The sequence below is a fragment of the Rutidosis leptorrhynchoides genome, chromosome 7, assembly GCF_046630445.1.
Source record: "Rutidosis leptorrhynchoides isolate AG116_Rl617_1_P2 chromosome 7, CSIRO_AGI_Rlap_v1, whole genome shotgun sequence".
Classification (NCBI taxonomy): Eukaryota; Viridiplantae; Streptophyta; class Magnoliopsida; order Asterales; family Asteraceae; genus Rutidosis; species Rutidosis leptorrhynchoides.
In genome coordinates this window covers 38794492-38814369 of record NC_092339.1, presented here as the reverse complement: position 1 = coordinate 38814369, position 19878 = coordinate 38794492, and the positions used below count along the sequence as shown (strand labels likewise).

Sequence of the window (19878 nt, the reverse complement as noted above, 5' to 3'; positions counted from 1 at the left end):
GGATGCTTTAGTACTTCGAAATTTATATCATATCCGAAGGGTGTCCCGGAATGATGGGGATATTCTTATATATGCATCTTGTTAATGTCGGTTACCAGTTGTTCACCATATGAATGATTTTTATCTCTATGTATGGGATGTGTATTGAAATATGAAATCTTGTGGTCTATTATTATGATTTGATATATATATAGGTTAAACCTATAACTCACCAACATTTTTGTTGACGTTTTAAGCATGTTTATTCTCAGGTGATTATTAAGAGCTTCCGCTGTCGCATACTTAAGTAAGGACGAGATTTGGAGTCCATGCTTGTATGATATTGTGTAAAAACTGCATTCAAGAAACTTATTTTGTTGTAACATATTTGTATTGTAAACCATTATGTAATGGTCGTGTGTAAACAGGATATTTTAGATTATCATTATTTGATAATCTACGTAAAGCTTTTTAAACCTTTATTGATGAAATAAAGGTTATGGTTTGTTTTAAAATGAATGCAGTCTTTGAAAAACGTCTCATATAGAGGTCAAAACCTCGCAACGAAATCAATTAATATGGAACGTTTTTAATCAATAAGAACGGGACATTTCAATGTTCTAGCACAGTTTTGAAGTCAAAGTATAGCATTTGAAAGATGTAAGAATCTAAGAGAGATGTTTTCTGTTAAATCTTGGCTTGGATTCTGATTTTTCAAAATCAGAATATGTAATTGAATTTGTATGGAAACGATTGTATATCGCTGTGAACATAGTTAATAATATTTGAATCAAAGTTGAAGAATGTACAGTATAACATATTAATTGTGAACTTATATATTTCCCGAGTATTACCTACCCGTTAAAGATTTCACAATTAATACTTTGTAAAAAAGAATTTTTTTATTACCGTCTTTATGAAAATATATGTATGTATATTTTCTTCAGATGTAATACAGATTTGATGAGTTAATATCATATTAAGCTCATTTGATTTTTGAATTGAATGAATAATCTCTAAAACATTAAAGATTACATAATCTTCGCGGAGTATTTCACTAATGAAATCAATACTTCATTATTTATTCTTATTCCTCGGTGAAGGATGTTGATGCTCGAGGAATTCTTATGAACTTCATAAGATATAAATGATGTTTTCTAGAAAGTTTCGAGTACATCGAAGATAAAAGTGTAAAATCAAACATGTAATTGATTAATACACTAAGTTCATTATGAAATGGAATTCATTGAGTTGAAACAGATATTTGTAGTTAACGATGGTTAAGTTGTTAACGAAGGATGTACATCATAGCATATTAGTAATATGAATTAACCGAGTAGTATCTACCCCTTAAAATTCACACGTAATAGCTTAGTACGAAAAGATTCATGATGGTTTTAAAATTTATATATATAAGATATACATATAAATTCTTTAGATGAATTGAGTTATTACTTCATAACTCATTGATACAATATACTCGTTGTTGACTCGTAATGATGTCCACGGTGCTTTCTTGAACTGACGGAGCTTGTGATGTTAGAGGTGCTGCTGATTCTGACGATGTTGACAGCACTGACTGTGCTGGTGAGGCTAAAGGTACTGTTGATGCTGTTGGTAAAACAAGTCTAGCTTGTATCTTACACCATTCGAATAAGGGTTTCTACTCTATCTGATTTAGGGTTAAGGCTAGAATAGATAATCTCTAAACTTTAGAAATTACATAATCGCCGTAGAATGTTTCTCCGATGAAGTTATGAATCCATACTTCATCGTTTGTCGTTTCTGGTACTTCTTGGTACGTATGGTGCGTATGATGTTGATATCCGAGGTACAAATCGTGATGTTGAGGCGTGTGATACGGATGTGGTTGTTTGTGGTGGTAATGATCCTGTTGGTGTGGATGATGGTGGTACCGGTTATGCTGCGGGTGCTGCTGCTGGTGTTCGTAACCCTTGCACCATATTCTCCAAAGCCACTACCCGAGCACGAAGCTCGTTGACTTCTTCTATTATACCGGGATGATCGGTGGTTCGGACGATCGGATAAATAAGATTTATAATATGGGATAGTATATAATCATGATGAGATACTCTGGAAATGAGAGAGAAAATAGTATTACGAATAGGTTCACCGGTAAGTGCTTCAGGTTCTTCGCCAAGAGGTGAATGTGGTGGATGGAAGGGATCACCTTCTTCTTGTCTCCAATAATTAAGTAGGCTACGAACCCATCCCCAATTCATCCAGAATAGGTGATGGCTGATTGGTTGATCCATTCCGATTACACTTTCTTCAGAGTTCAGGTGAATATCCATATCAGAATAGCTATCGGAGTTTAAGGAATTTGAACTAGATACGGGATCCATCTTGTATAATTAGAGAAATGATTTTTGATATGAAATAGATTATAGAATTTACATTGGTACTGTTCAATACATAATTTACATACGTATGTATAATACCAAAATCCCGTAAATTACGGAGAAATTTTCGAAAGATGGCAGTCAAAGTTTACTGTAACAGATACGCTAAGATATGAATTTTTTCTATACACTATCTATGCAATCAATGCAATAAGACGCGTTTAGACTTAAGATGATAAAAATGTAATTTCCGACAAGAAATGATAAGCAAAACTTTTAACATGCAGACACGGTCGAAGTCCAGACTTACTAATGCATCCTAACCACTATCAGTTAGATACACTCATGCAAGACCTGGTTCGCTAGGACCAATGCTCTGATACCAACTGTGACGATCGTTCCAAATCCATATGGATGAACACGTCATTCATCGATTTCATTGCGAGGTATTTGACCTCTATATGATACGTTTTGTAAACATTGCATTCTTTTGAAAAGGCACACCATAAATGAATATTTAAATCAAAGGTTTTCGACATCTGATGATTTCTACATATAGACAATCACCGTAAATAATAGTTTACAATAGTAATTCCTTTGACAATGCAGTCAAAATAAGATACATGGTGATGATTTGGTGAATGCAACATTTCCTTGATAAATATGCCATGTAAGACTCCATGCACATAGCTTGTCTAACATATAAGCAAACAGCGGAAGACTTCTAGGGAACCTGAGAATAAACATGCTAACAAATGTCAACACAAAGGTTGGTGAGTTCATAGTTTTAGTGTTTCGCATAATCTGTATATAAAGGTGGATCACAAGATTTCAGTTGTTTCATCCGAAACGTTTATCAAAATATTCTACGAAATTGAGCACCCTGGTAACTAAACTTAACGTATATATAATTTATGCCCTTTGTATAATCATCTTAATAATACACGCAAACCAACGTGTACGCTTTTCAAATAGCATACGTCCCTTAAAAGGCTAGTGCTCTAGCTCAGACGGGGATATCAAGCCCTATGGATCCATATACTACTACTCGTGCCCACCAGTTCTTATAACTGGCAGTTAACAGTTACCAAAGCTAAGGGATTTTTGGTTCAAACTCAGTGTAGAATTTAGTATGTACTTGTATCCATTGCGTTTAAAATAAAGTGCATGTATTCTCAGCTCAAAAATATATATTGCAAAAGCAATTAAAAAGGAAGCAAATGAAACTCACCTTAGCCGCATATAAAGTCGTTCACCAAAATGTGACCGAAACTCGGATTACCAAATAACTGTAGATCTCAACCTAGAGAACATATGTTGGTCAATAATTGTTTATCAAGCTAGGTCGGGTCATAGTGTATCACAATCCTAATGCTCGAGATCGACATACAATAGTTATCAAAAGTCATTTCAAAAAGTCAATTTTGACAATTGTTCAACAAAACGAGACGTGCCTTATATAAGGATTCATTTACTTAGCTAGTAGTATTTTATCAATCTCATAAACAGGTTGTTTAAATATTAATTGCAGATTCAAAAGCAATTCCAATTAACGTCAATTATAATTCAGTTGACCATATCTTTTGATTCGTTCATCGAAATTACGCGATTTCTAAATGAAAAGTTATTGATTTTTCGCCAGCTTTCCGAAAACATGTATATCATATACCTTTTACCAGTAATATATGTATTTAATTCGTGATTCATTATAAACTGTTTAACGACGAAATTTAGCATACAAGCATGTATAAATATATACTCGAGCACTAGACATGTATACACTATTAATATATAAAAGATAAGATATGAATGCTCACGTATCAATATTGAGATTCAATATTGCAGGAAAGTACGTACACACAACAGAGATGATAAATACTAGGTTTGACTTGCGAACAATACCCATGAACATTACCCATAACCTCCATAGCTATAACCCATAATTTCCTTAGTTCTATCCCGTTTGAAGCTTGTTTTGAAAGTGACACGCTCATGACCTCGTCGTAATATTTTATGTATAATATTACTAAAAATATTAAGATTAATAATAATAATAATCTTAATAATAATAATATAATAATAATAATAATAATAATAATAATAATAATAATAAATAAATAAATACTTACATAGTAATAGGTGTAAAAAAACATGCGCAAGAAACCTGATATTTATAACCATAATTCCTGATTCTGATGCCCATGCGATCGCATGGGTTTTATGCCTATTTATCATGCGATCGCATGGCCGTCAGATCCAGCTCACAAATTTTTTTGTTTTCTTGTTTATCGACATAATTAAATATAATATATATAATATATATAATTTAAATAATTAATTATATATTATATTAAATTCATGTGCATAGTTGACTTGTAATTTTCGTTCCGATGACTCGTACGTTGTCACTCGACTTATGTCCCGGTTCTGATTTCTCGAACGCACTTTCGTACGCTTAGAAAACTCGCAATTTACGTTTTGTGACTCGTACTTTTGTCAAAATATAGTCTTAAATTATCAATAAACTATATCATTCAAAGTGTATCTTAAACTTTCGAGTGTTTTGATCATTTACTTCTATAAATCATTGTCTCGCTATTTGTTAATATATATATATAATAACAAATCATTTTATGACCAAGTTAATATATATTTTCAACATTCATAAACACGTTTTAAATATACGTCGTAAGTTATTCATACAATTAATATTCCAACTTATCATATATATTCAAATAAATATTTAAACCAATAAGTTTAATGTACGGTATCAAAAAAATTAATACATTGTTATGTTTTCAAGTTATAGTATATATATATATGTATCTATATACATATAATTGTTCGCGAATCGTCGAGAACAATCGAAAGGTATTTGAATATATGAAAATAGTTCAAAAATTTTGAGATTCAGTTTTACAGACTTTGTTTATCGTGTCGAAAATATTACTCATACAAAGATTAAGTTTAAATTTGGTCAGAAATTTCCGGGTTATCACAATATATTTATAATATTAACCTTGTCACAAAACGTTGATTTAAAATAATATATTTTGATAAACAATGAGCCACTGATTTATAGAAGTAAATGACTACAACGCTCAATTATATAAGTCACATTTTTCATAAAGTAATTTATTGATGAGTAAGTTAAATTATTTATAAAGGTACACGTCGCGTAATGAAAAAGGCTAGTTTTCTACACATACGAAAGTGCAATCGAAAAACCGAAAGTGGTACATAAGTTGAGTGACAACGTACGAGTCATTTTTGTAAAAATTACATTTTTACCATGAACGTAAATATAATATAATATATAAGTAATTATGTAAATTAAATATAATATATATATATATATATATATATATATATATATATATATATATATATATATATATATATATATATATATATATATATATATATATATATAATATCAATTTATCTATGTCGGCAAGAAAATTTATGGTTACCAGCTTGTCAAAGTTTTCATGTGTTTGCATGAATTGTCTCGTAGTTGGCCAAAAGTTGTATAAAATGAGACTAGTTGCTCGACTTCTCCATCCCTTCATCATTCCTCTGTATCTTCTTCTATATATTTATATTTATATTATTATTATTATTATTATTATTATTATTATTATTATTATTATTATTATTATTATTATTATTATTATTATTATTATTATTATTATTACTACTATTATTATTATTATAATAATAATTAGGAGTATTATTATTAGTATTATTTATACATAAAATATTACGACAAGGTCTTGAGCGCATGATTTTCAAAATAAGTTTTTGAGAGGGATAGAGCTAAGGAAATTATGGGTTATAGCTATGGAGGTTATGGGTAATGTTCAGGGGTATGCTCGTGAGGTCAATCTAGTGTTTATCGTCTCCGTTGCATCTACGTACCTTTCCTGCAACATTGAATCTCAATATTGATATGTTCGTGAATCCAAGGCCAACCTTACACTTGTTCAATGATGTTATATGTATTTCTACTACAAAATACAGTATGGTGAGTTTCATTTGCTCCCTTTTTATATATATTTTTGGGCTGAGAATACATGCGCTCATTTATAAATGTTTTACGAAATAGGCACAAGTATTAAAACTAATTATATGTGGGTTTAAACCAGAAATATACCCTTAGCTTGGTAACATTAAACTACTTGTCTATGTACGGTAGGCGCGAATCCTAAAGATAGATCTATCGGACCTGACAAACCCCATCCTGACTATGGGATGCTTTAGTACTTCGAGGTTATTTTAAACACACCTGATATGGTGTACTTCAGAGGGTAAAACATGAACGTTAAGGCTTGTTACCGGGTGCCTACAACTTATAGAATACTTTTATACACTTGCGAGTGTACATATATTTATAAACGGAAATCTTGTGGTCTATTAATATATTGAAATGATTGTCATGATAAACCTATGAACTCACCAACCTTTTGGTTGACACTATAAAGCATGTTTATTCTCAGGTATGAAAGAAATCTTCCGTTGTGCATTTGCTCATATTATATGGAGTCGTTCATGGTATATAGAGGTCAGAACCTCGCAATGGGACCAACTGTTGAAGACTTCGTCCAGATGGATTAGGACGGGTCGCTTCACTAAGGGTTTTCGGGTTTGTAAATATTTTAAAAACATGTGGAAATGGCCTGGTGTCTATATGGTGTGATTCTGTGTGTTGTTCTATTTAGTTGCTGCTCGTCTGGTTCGTTCATTCAATTTATCCCTTCGTCGAGTCTACTCGGGTGGATTCAGTGTCGTTGCCGACTAAGTTGACTTGGTTGATGTTGGAAAATTGACGTTGGAAAATTGATGTTTGCTGGGGTGGTCTCTCGGGGTCTTTTCTCAGCCCGAACGGGGGTTGGTTTTTAATTGGTGGGCTCAGTGCTTCTGTGGGTTGTTGTTAGGAGTGGACTTGGTGTTTATCGGATACGAGAGACTTATTTGGTTTGCAGACCTCGGGCCAAATGTTCTTGGGATGCCCGGTGAACGTTTTGATTATGTGGTTTTTGAAGAGTGACGGATGCGGGGTTGGATACAGGATCGGGTTTATATGTGTGTGATAGGCTAATGTTAGGTGGTTTGTTTTATGAGTAATTTTTTTGCAATTTCAATAGTGTCTTTCAATGTGTAGGACGCACTAAGCGACAATTAATGAGTTTTGTTCGTTTGTGACCTAGTATTTCTACAATATATCCGTATGATCTGCTCAATGTATCACCACCGATCATTTGATCTATTATATATATATATATATATATATATATATGTGTGTGTGTGTGTGTGTGTGTGTGTGTGTATATATATATATATATATATATATATATATATATATATATATATATATATATATATATATATATATGTGTGTGTGTATATATATATATGTATTCAGAGAAATGAAAAGAAAATTCTTAGCTAAGAAAGAAATTAAATGGCGAGATTAGAACTAAGAAAATGGATTTATGGTGTGTTTGGATGAAACTAGCAGAAGCTGTAACTTATAGCTGGAGCTGGAGCTTATAGGCTAAAGATGGAGCTTGAACTTATATTTAAAGCTGGTAAATGGAGTTTATTATTTTTTATAAGTGTTTGATAAACTAGTTGGAGCTTATTTTCCAGTTCATAAGCTCTATTTTTTTTCATAAGCTACTAGAGTTAGCTTATTTTTTAAGAGCTTATGATTTTCATAAGTTCCATTTTTTTATGTCTACCAAATAAAGCTTATGACTTAGAACTTATTAAAATCATAAGCTCAAGCTCCAATAAGCTTCAATAGCTTCAAGAAGCTGAGCTGTGTACCAAACACACCATTACGGGTGATATTCAACATTTTCAAGAGAGATTAACTAATTAGCTACGTAGTATTTCTTTTAATAGGCGGGAGAGAAGAGAAAGAGAAAGATACATTGAGCTGTTAGAGTACGAGGTGTCGTAACACCGAACTAGGTGTTCAATTTTAGTAGGGGTGAGCAAAAAATTGCATTAACCGAACCATAACTATATTAACCGATAAAACCGCACCAAATTAACCAAACCAAATGGATAACCGCGGGTTTGGTTAACACTTTTGAATTAACCGCACTTTGTGGGTCGGTTATGGAAATAATAGGTACCCGCACCGAATTAACCGCACCCGTACCATTTAGTATTTTATATATGATCATTTTTATGGAAGATGATCAACATGTTAAAATATCTAACCTTTTAAATCAATGTGTAACATTATTTTGACGTTTAAGTTAGGAAAAGTTAATAGATATTAATTATACCAAATGGAAACACACTAATGAAAGACACTTTGATTTGCGACTTTCGGATGAAGGGAGAATAAAGTTTAAAGGAAAGTTTATTTATCAAGAACTTTACGTGAACTTATGTTTTGTTTAATTTATGGTCTTTTGCATCAATTTAGAGTGTAAAAACGACATTGATCTACTTTTATTTTCGATTAAAAATATGAGACAATGACTTAGTCGCATATTAAAATATTATTTATGTAGTATAGAAACAAACTTATTAAATTTATTTATTTTTTTCGTAAATGATTAACCAAATTAACCGTTTTATAATTAATCATTAACCAATTTAACCATATTAACCAAACCGCTTTTAACCGCACCCAATGGTTAAGTAAATTAGTTAACCGCAATAATGGTTATGGGTGTGGTTTTGGGGTAAAACAGCCCCAACCCGCACCATGCTCACCCCTAAATTTTAGTATCATTCATAACACTGAGATTTAACACTGAAGTTAAAATAGGAGAAATCGTTCACATGATGAGGCCGAATGACGAGTTTTAACACCGGGAAAACGTCGGACGAAGTCGACACTCCCACCGTCCCCGGCGTCGGATTGTGGCAACGGCGAAAAAAGCCACGACTCGGTGTGCTCTTATAATTTCGTAATGGGGGTAAGGAGCCCGACTTTATAGCGTATACTCCCTAAACTCAACCACTTACATGCCGTTAAAGTAAACCCTAAACTCTCCAGTATCAGGTACGGATTAGATTAAATTAAATATTTATTATATATACTGGTTTTCATCTAAATATCTCAATTCATATTCAGAATCAGGTTACGATTCATATCGGTATTGAAAGGCGATCTTTCTTTAAGCAATGGCGCTGGTTAGTTTTTATTGCTGTTAATCTTTAAGTTTAATTCATTTATGCAAAGTTAATGCAATTATAAAAATGTATAATGTATAATTAAGATTAAGATAATAATAAAGATCACATAATATAATGTTTAATTCATTTTGTAATAACGAGATTAAATTGTTGAACACAGATGTTAATGTTTTCATCATCTGAGTACTTGTGTTATTTATTTAACTAGTCTGAGTTTAATCTGATGCAAATTTTAATTATAGAGTATTAACTAAGTTGGTTGTTTTTATAGTCGTCTTGTATATTGTTTTCGTGTATATGTTTAGTTCTATTTTATTATATCCATTCCATTTCCATCACATGTTTGCAGATTATGCATGCTGGAAGGCGAAATACGGATGCGTACAAGACACTGATTGCTGCAGAATATGTTGGTGTTGAAGTCAAATTGTCTGATATTTTTCATACTGGTGTTGAGAAACTCAGGATGAACCCCATTTGCTGTGTATGTTTTTCGTAGGATTATTGTGGTCTACTAAATCAAAAGCTACATTAAATAATTCCACTACGTCCCTAGGTTTATTACGTGGTTCTTAAAACTTAACTATTTACATCATTGATGCAGTTTCCTATCCTTGAGACTCCCGATGGACCTGTATTTGAGAGTAATGCAATTGCTCGCTATGGTGAGTAACAAATTAGCTTTTTATTGTCTATTTTTTTAGTTTTTGTTGTGGTTCTTACTTTGTCGTTTTGGTTGTGGTGCTTATTTTGTGTTTTTGGTTGTTGCAGTTGTCCATGGAAGCCCTCTCTTTGGATCTTCACCCATAGAATATGCAAGTTTTTTTATTCTCTCTTTGTTGTGATGAAAAGAAATATTAGTACTTACAAATGTAACTTTTGTGTTCTCTAAACAACCTACAGGGCCAAATTGAGCAGTGGATTGATTTTTCTTCATCTACGCTTGATGCAAATTTCAGGTGTCTGGTCGCATCAAGAATGGAATATGGGTCACACATCAAATCTGTAAGTCACTTATTATGCCTTTTTTATTCTTTCGTCAAACGTATTTAATCAACAACCTTATACATAGTGACGGAACTTGAACCCAACTACAAGGGGGTAAATTTGTGACATGAGGGGTAAAAACTAAAAAAAAACTTATTGTTTGGATATAAAAAAAAATTTGTAGTGTAATTTTATTTTTTCTGAAAAAACCAGATGGGGCTTATGTTCCGCCTGTGCTTATACACTAGTAAACTCCATTCAAATCTGTAAGTGTTGAAAAAGTTTTTAGTGACACTTTTTCCAGTTTTGTTTAAATGTCTCCACACTCCAACAATCTCCCACTTGGAGACTTTGAACAAGCTCCATTCATATCAATGAATTTACCAAGAACATTAAACCACCTTCGATTACCGCCAAATATCATTTGGGACACGCACGCTCAACACATTCTTCGGATGAGTAGACTTTCGATAAAAGGTCTTCAATACTACTTGTTAAACTTGTAACACCATTCACATCTCTAGCTGGGGTCTTCTCTCATCAATTCATGAGAAGACCAATTGAGGTAATGCAAAACCTCAATTTTTCGGTCGTAACCACCTTAGTAAACATATCGGCAGGATTCTTTGTACCAAGGATTTTCTCCAAGAATAAAGTGCCATCATTTATATGTTGTCGAATAAAATGATACCTTATCTTGATGTGTTTCGTTCGACTATGAAACACCGGATTCTTCCCAAGATGAACCGCACTTTGATTATCACAATACAAGACGCAATAGTCTTGTCTTTTACCCAACTCGCCTAAGAAGTTCTTCAACCACACTAGCTCTTTAGAAGCTTCCGCAATAGCCATGTATTCGGCTTCGGTGGTTGACAAAGCAACACTCTTTTGCAATCGAGATAACCAACTAATCGCCGTCTTCCCCATTGTGAAAACATAACCCGTAGTGCTTTTTCCCGAATCATCACATCCACCCAAATTAGTATCCGCATAACCTCTAAGTATGAGATTGTTTTTGGAGAAACACAATCCCATATTAGAAGTACCTTTCAAATAACGAAGCAACCATTTGACCGCTTCCCAATGCTCTTTTCCCGGATTAGACATATAACGACTTACAACTCCCACTGCTTGAGCAATATCGGGTCTTGTACAAACCATGGCATACATAATACTACCCACGGCTGATGCATATGGAACCTTTTCCATATCCTTCTTGTCTCTTTCCGTCTTTGGTGATTGACTTTTCGATAACTTTAAGGTGCTTCCCAAAGGCATAGAACGAGCCTTTGAATCTTCCATGTTGAACCTCTCTATTACTTTCTCAATATATTTGGATTGAGACAATTATAGAGTACCCTTCACACGATCACGCACAATACTCATGCCAAGTATTTGCTTAGCACCGCCAAGATCTTTCATCTCGAATTCTCGGGAAGTAATCCCTTCAACTTGTTAATTTCGGACATGTTTGAACCTGCAAGTAACATGTCATCAACATACAACAATAAGATTATGTAAGAAGACTTGAATTTCTTCAAGTAGCAACAGTGATCCGCTTCACATCTTAAGAAACCAATCTTCTTCATAAACTCGTCAAACTTCAAGTACCATTGCCGAGGTGCTTGCTTCAACCCATACAAACTTTTCTTTAGCTTACAAACCCACTTCTCTTTACCCTTTACCTTAAAGCCCTCGGGTTGCCTCATGTAGATCTCTTCAACAAGATCACCATGTAAGAATGCAGTTTTTACATCTAGTTGCTCAAGATGTAAGTCTTCGGATGCAACCATAGAAAGTACCAAACGGATAGTAGTCATTTTAACTACCGGTGAAAATATCTCTTTGTAGTCAACCCCTTCCTTTTGTTGAAAGCCTTTGACTTTTTCCAGTTTTGTTTAAATGTCTCCACACTCCAACAGATATAGGACAGGTTTCACAAGATGCGTGGTTACATGTTTCACCGTCTTGAAACACATAAAAAGTGGCAGTCTGTATATTCACTTTAAAAGGAATTTACTTTGGATAAAACATGTGTTAGTACGTAAGTAATTGAAGTAAATGTGTTGATATAAATTTCAATGTCATGGTATGTAATTAGAGTAAATGTGTTGATATACTCGGTAAATTATGATTATATCGTATAAATTTTAATGGATTATATAGTAAACGGTATGGTGATTGATTAGTTTCATGTGGGATGTTTGTTTATTACCAAATATGACGAAGATCTAGGTACAGGGCATGATAGTTCTTTGCTAACGCTTTGATAGTTTTTTAATAAAATTTCAGCTTAAAAAAAATGTAGAAAATAGCAAAGAAAAACATGAAATGGAACAAAAATTTGTTGTTAAAGATTTAAGTGACATCGGAGTAATATTTTGTAAGATTCACTGAAGTAATCGATAATGTCAACCATGCATTTTGAGTCTAGTATATTGAATAATTGATTTCATGTATATTACTGTAGAAAATAAAATAATTAACAAACGATGCTGTTAGTGTTTGGGGCTCCACAAGTTCTTTGGTTGATATCCCTGTTATGGATGGAGAGCCAAATGTTTGCTCGGAAAAGGCCCCGGTTCCATCTGTGTGTTGATTTTGACTCTAACGTTACTAATAACAATAAGTCGAGAGTGGTGGTGAATGGTGATTGAATCACAGATGGATCCTCAGAATTTGTTATCCGAATGATGGAGGTGATGTACCGGATATAGGGACATCGAGAAAAAATTTGTTCAAAAAGAATGATGAGAAGACCGGTGCGGTTGATGGTGCTTTTCAATCGCGGGACGAGAACGTGGAGGATCCTACAGAAAATAAATGCTAAAGGATTTTGTTCAAGGATAGGTTGATTGCGGATTCGTCGGGCACTCTTATTAGTAGCAAATCGTCAAACACCATCTCTTATTCTTTTAAGCCTCAGAGTGGAAAGGATGCATGTGCTTGTCGAAAATGTTGATGAGAAATCGTCTAGACCAGATTACAGAAGCCGGTAGAGTTTGTCCAAAGAGGTTCAGTTCAACTGGGTGTGTTTTGTTCCGATTGTTTAAATGTTTGTTTCTCTTGCGTTGTGTTCATCTTTGGTTAGAGTTGTTTGTAGTTTCTTGTTTTTCCCCCGTCGAGAGTTAGGATAGCGTTTTGCAATGATTTGGCGTGGTTTTGGTTAGCTAGCAGTGTTTGTTTACTATTCTGGAGCTGTATCGTTTTGTTTGTTTCATAGTATCGGTTTTAGGTTCCTTCATTTTTCGATGAAGGTATTAGTTAGCTAATAGTTTTTATTTTCCGTTTTATTTGTCACTAAAATTCCTATCCACCTAATCATTCTACTAATCCACATCACTAATTGAATTAAATAAAGACAAAGTTGTGCCATTAGTCACTAATCTTTGCTAAAAGTATCATTGATGAACTTAAAGTTTTTTTAACGTGGATGGTCCTTAATATTTCAAAACGTTTCGTTATTGGTCCTTCAGGTTAACATACGTGAAACTTCCTCCGTTAGTCTTCAACACGTGAGCAGCATACAAGGGTGCTTTACAACTGGCCAGAATGGGTTTGTCTTCATGAATTGTTGAAGATAGTGAATGTTCCTTGCAATGTATTTATGTGTGGCACACCTTTTTGGCCTTGGTTGTGTAACTATTGGCTTAAATGTTTACAAAATTAGTAATTAGTAATTAATAATTTGTATTATAGCATTATAAATGTAATAGTGACCTATCATACCATTATCAATGTTTTAAGGTGACCTATTACAAATAACAGACATGATTTAAAACCCATGGAAATTTGATTTTACCATTTTCATGGCGTCTCAATTTTATTTTATTTTTAGAAAAAAAAATTTCCTACTTATTGGCCGGAGGTCCACTCGGAAGCAATCTCTCTATCCGTCGAATAGAGAGACGGACGACTTTCTCTACTTTTGTGAGTGTTTTCACTCTGGGTGGAGAAATGACTTGTCTTTGTTCTCGGATAGGGGAAGGATTGTCTACATCTCACCTCCTCCATACACCACTTATGTGGGTATTGAGTTTTGTTATTGTTGTTGTTGTTGTTGTTGTTGTTGTTTTATTACAAATAACAGTGACCCATTAAAGCATTTAACTTTTTTTTTCCCCATTTCACTTAATAGTGCCCCATATAAATTATAAATCTTTAATTGACACATTTGAAGTTTTATTAGCACTTAATTGACATTTCAGTTTGAAAGGTACTCAAATTATTGATGTCAAATTTTTTTATTAGTAGTATGTCTGGCAAAAAAATCGTGTTAATTGGGTTGCGACAGGTAAATATTGACCCAAATGCGTAACTGGGTTGGGTCACTTAAATATTGACCCGTTACTTCAACAGGTGCCAATTCTGACCCATTCAATCAACACGTGCCTATTCTGACCCATTCATTCAACAGGTGGCAATTCTGACTCATATCATGAAAGATTACACAACAACAGCTGCAGGTGCCAATACAACAACACTTAGCATTCTTAATTATTGCTGAATATAGAACCTGCATCTATCTATAATCTGACTTAAATACAGAATAGAATAGAACCAACAACTTCTTTTAAAATAGCAGCAACAAAATTTTAAATTCCAATGCAAAGGAAGTATTCAAAGCTGACATTTTCAATCCAAATCATTCTAATAACAAATAACCATGTATACCAAACTGTTCAAATACCAAATAGCAGAAGTACCAAACATTTCAAATAACAAGTGATAGCAGTACCAAACCATTTAAATAACAGAACATAACCTAAAACAGAAATAACTAGTTCATCATTTTCTCTTCCGCTTATTCTTAACACGACTTCCAGGTGTAGTACCACTTCTAGATGCTTGATCAGCATTTAAGACTTCATTTCTACAACCACACACTGATCGTGGTTTAACACATTAACTTGGTACTAAATATTCAAATTCCATTGCACAGAAAACTTTGATGAATCTTTTTAAATACCTTCAAATACTCTAGTTGCTGTTGGTGTTAGTGGACCTTCACGCTTTGATTGCACATTGATAACATTGACAATTCTCTTCGCTAGGTACTCCCTTATAAATTTCAAACAAGTAATGATTGGTTTATCTTACTATAAACCAACCACCTATTCAAGACCTCGCACATATTATTGAGCATTACATCTGATAATGGTCTACCTGAAAATGGTTTGCAATTGAATAAGCATTGTTTATATAAACATAGCATACCTGTAAAATGACTTTTTGTCCAATGTTGAGGGGGAATCTTTGTCAAGTGTTGAGAGAATTGGTTAAGTGTGTGTTAGTGAAGTGAACTTGTTGGTGTAATTGTGAGGGAAGGGTTATGCGTGGGGATAGTGTTTATACTCCATATTATCCCCACTTACATCACATAGTATTTATACTCCATATCATTACCACTTACATCACATATTCTCATCACAACATACATCATTATTTTAGTCTTAACAAAGAGCAATCGGCATACTCTTTAAGTTGTTAGTTGTTTGATTTTTGATTATGTTCGACTAGTTATTTGAGTGCTTCAAGACTCTTGTTTTATGTCCTTCATTGTAATATTCTTTCATTATTTATTAATAATATTTACCGGGGTGCTCCCAACACCTAAAAAAAAACTCAGTTACAACCATCTTCTTGTAATTATAATTATGAATAGCGGATCAAGGGTTTATTCCTCTACTTCGTCACGCACCTTGATAGGTGACGAATCTTCAAATGTGCTCTCTTTCAAAATTGAGAATCGATCCGGTAAAAATATATTCGACGGGAAATCTATGACGGTAAATCAGTTGAGGTCGATCATTAGAGGTTTTGTGTTTGTTAGTTATGATTGTCTTTTGTGGGCTTTGATGAGCCTAGTTTGGACTTTAGTTGTCTTTTTTAGTTTTAGTTGGCCTTTTTTTTTTAGTTGGTATACGTTTCGATAGATGAGGCTCGGTATAGATAGTCCGTTTTGTAGTACCGCTCTCTAGGTGCGAGCCATCGGGGTTCTCCGGTTGTATTCTTCGTTCAAGACGTTTTCTTTTCGAGAACGTTTTCCGTTTTCTATTAAAATTTTCGTTATTTTTGCCAAAAAAAAAGTCAACGGATGCAATCAAATGACATGAAAGGTCTTCTCTGAGTAGAGGTGCAATCAAACCCTGTCAAAGTTTAATAAGGTTGCCAAATCTACCATCTTTTGATGAATCACAAAGATAATATGGCTATTGGTGTCTGCCACAAACTTCTATAACCCAATTGAAACTCTGACCCACCTTTTCATATCAAATGACAACAAATATACTAGGTCATAGACTTTATATATAAGTGTTCCATATATACCTATTTTTAATGAATTTACAAACAAAACAACCTTAAATCTGCATTTATTTCATATGTTCAAGACAGAGACACATGCAATGAAACATCGTATTTGATGACATGACATCAACGCCCTATGCATTTATATCCACCCTTCAACACATGCGTAGATGTGGATGCTTCAATGCCCTAGGCATTGGTGCTTCTGCTACCCGAGGTTTGTTTGCAAGAGCATAAGGAATAGAACCATCTACTTGCTTGACTTCACCAGTTATCTTGCTAAAATTTGGCTGATCGATCATCTTCCAAAAGTATCTCTCAACATTTGGATACTCACACGTAAAGCTCTTGGGCAGCAACAACCAAAAACCCAGAAGCAAGTTGCATGTGGTGATGATGTCAGCCAATGTCATTGAATCACCAACTAGAAAACTATGTGATGCAAGATGTTTGTTTAGAGCAACAAGACCTCTCTTCACGTTATAGATATATACCTCCTCAGCCTTCAAATCACACACATATTTATTATTAGTAGGAATCAATTATTACAATGTAGATGGATAAGCCTTTTCAATGTTAGTCATTTTGATTATTTCAAACTGTGATTCAAAAAACTTGACAATAATTAGTGTGTAAGAATTAAAATTATAGTCATTTCAAACCACCAAACGGACATTGCTTTGTATGATATAGTTTACTACTGTATAAGGTTGTTAATTAAATATGCTTACGAAATAATAAAGGATGGCAAAATCCAAGAAGAAAATAAAGAGTCAGTAGAGAGAAGTAAGTGACTAACAGATTCGATTTGGGGCCCATATCCAATCCTTGGTTTGAGCAAACGCCTAAAATTTGCATCAAGCGTCGATGAAGAAAACTCAATCCACTGCTCAATTTGACCCTGTAGGTTTTTTTAGAGAAAACAAAAGTTTCATTTGTAAATACTAATATTCCTTCATCACAAGAGAAAGATAGAGAAAAAAGAAAACTTGCATATTCTATGAGTGAAGATCCAAAGAGAGGGCTTCCACGGGCAACTGCAATGACCAAAAACACAAAGTAAGCACCACAACAAAAACTAAAAAGATAGACAAGGAAAAGCTAAATTGTGACTCACCATAACGAGCAATTGCATTACCCTCAAATACAGCTCCATCCGGAGTCTCGAGGACAGGAAACTGCCTCAATGATGTGAATAGTTAAGTTTTTAAAAAACACGTGATAAATCAAAGAGACAATGACCTAGATACATGAAGGTACACAATGTGTATATATTTGTGGGGGAAAAAATCCAATTGAGATTTGTGAGTTGTCCTTCTAGTTAAAAAGAAACCACATGATAAAGTTGTTGATTTTATAGTAGACCAATAATAATGCTTAAAAAAAACATACAGTTCCAGTGGGGTTCATCTTGAGAAACTGATGCATATCCGTATGATTCAGGTGGACCTTGTGTTCTTAATAAAGTAGGCTACGAGCGTTTGGGGCCAACAAATGCAAGATGGGTCGTTAAATTAAAATACGAGTTGGAAGCATTTTTGAAAGTGGACGATTGGATAACAATTGGATAACAAGTCAGGATATTAATTGGAAATGAACGTACTAGAAACAAGTAACCAAATTGGAAGGGAGTCTAATATTGAGTTTAAATAAATTGTTCTTATCTATAGTTGTACTTATCTTTAGTTCTTATCTTTACTTTTCGTTAGTTTATTTAAAGCCACAATAGCTTTAGTTTTTAGTCAGTTGATATTTTGATATTTAATAAAATAGCCTACGGCTTTTGTTTTGTGTTACGTATACACAATCCATTTATCTGTTGTTATTTCTGTTTGGCCACGATTCAATTCATTATTTGGTAGCCGAGCTCAGGTTTTGGCCAAACAATGTTTCGTGGAGTTTATCGAGGAAGCTATTGCAGAACCGCCGACCGAGGCAGCGATGGAGATAATCGTAGACACGCCGAAAGAGGCAACGAAGACCCTCGAGACACAGAAATTGAACGATTATATAAGCGAATCGCCGAGTTGGAACTGAACCAACAACGATTTTCTGCGCGCTACGATTCGGAAAGAATCGATTCAGAATCCATTTATGATACTGAACCCATCTATGATACAGATGGTGAAGATGGAGAATCCATCTATGATACCGAACCCATCTATGATACTGATAGGGAGGAATTTTTTGATATTGAAGAAGAGGAAATTGTTGGGTATGATGTGGTTGTTCAAGGTGCTATATTAACCGGTGACAACAACCAAAAGAAGCAAGTTTTCACAACCTATTTTGATGATCAACCTGGTATTTTGGTTCAAGTATTCGAAGGTCAGAGACACAAAAGTCCTATTGCTAATAATAAGGGAAGGTTATCAAAGAAAGACACTAAAAAGATAGTGCAAGAACCTGAGGAATTTGAAGCCAAGTTGAAGGAGCTAGAGGGTATTTTCTCTACTGATGCGTGTTACGTTTTCTTAGACTCGAGGACGAGTCTTTTCGAAGAAGGGGAGGATGATGCATATCCGTATGATCCAGGTGGACCTTGTGTTCTTAATAAAGTAGGCTACGAGCGTTTGGGGCCAACAAATGCAAGATGGGTCGTTAAATTAAAATACGAGTTGGAAGCATTTTTGAAAGTGGACGATTGGATAACAATTGGATAACAAGTCAGGATATTAATTGGAAATGAACGTACTAGAAACAAGTAACCAAATTGGAAGGGAGTCTAATATTGAGTTTAAATAAATTGTTCTTATCTATAGTTGTACTTATCTTTAGTTCTTATCTTTACTTTTCGTTAGTTTATTTAAAGCCACAATAGCTTTAGTTTTTAGTCAGTTGATATTTTGATATTTAATAAAATAGCCTACGGCTTTTGTTTTGTGTTACGTATACACAATCCATTTATCTGTTGTTATTTCTGTTTGGCCACGATTCAATTCATTATTTGGTATCCGAACTCAGGTTTTGGCCAAACAATGTTTCGTGGAGTTTATCGAGGAAGCTATTGCAGAACCGCCGACCGAGGCAGCGATGGAGATAATCGTAGACACGCCGAAAGAGGCAACGAAGA

General features: G+C 33.9%; 1 protein-coding gene across 1 annotated transcript; it reads right to left on the bottom strand.

Annotated features, from left to right (window-relative positions):
* Window positions 1-16960: 16960 nt before the first annotated feature.
* On the bottom strand, window positions 16961-18233 carry LOC139859117 (elongation factor 1-gamma 2-like). Its single transcript, XM_071847924.1, has 5 exons — window positions 18198-18233; window positions 17923-17983; window positions 17751-17842; window positions 17605-17706; window positions 16961-17308 (listed from the first exon to the last, which is right to left on the bottom strand). Exons 1-5 carry the CDS (start codon window positions 18231-18233, stop codon window positions 16961-16963), a joined length of 639 nt encoding a protein of 212 aa, XP_071704025.1.
* Window positions 18234-19878: the final 1645 nt, after the last annotated feature.

Bases quoted from the DNA above. Each gene is read 5' to 3' on its own strand.
- LOC139859117 (XM_071847924.1), bottom strand. From the start codon at position 18,233: ATGCATCAGTTTCTCAAGATGAACCCCACTGGAACT. The intron at 17,984-18,197 runs GTATGTTTTTTT...TCATTGAGGCAG, and splicing joins AGATGAACCCCACTGGAACT to TTTCCTGTCCTCGAGACTCC. The intron at 17,707-17,750 runs GTATTTACAAAT...AAAAACCTACAG, and splicing joins CTTGTGATGAAGGAATATTA to GGTCAAATTGAGCAGTGGAT.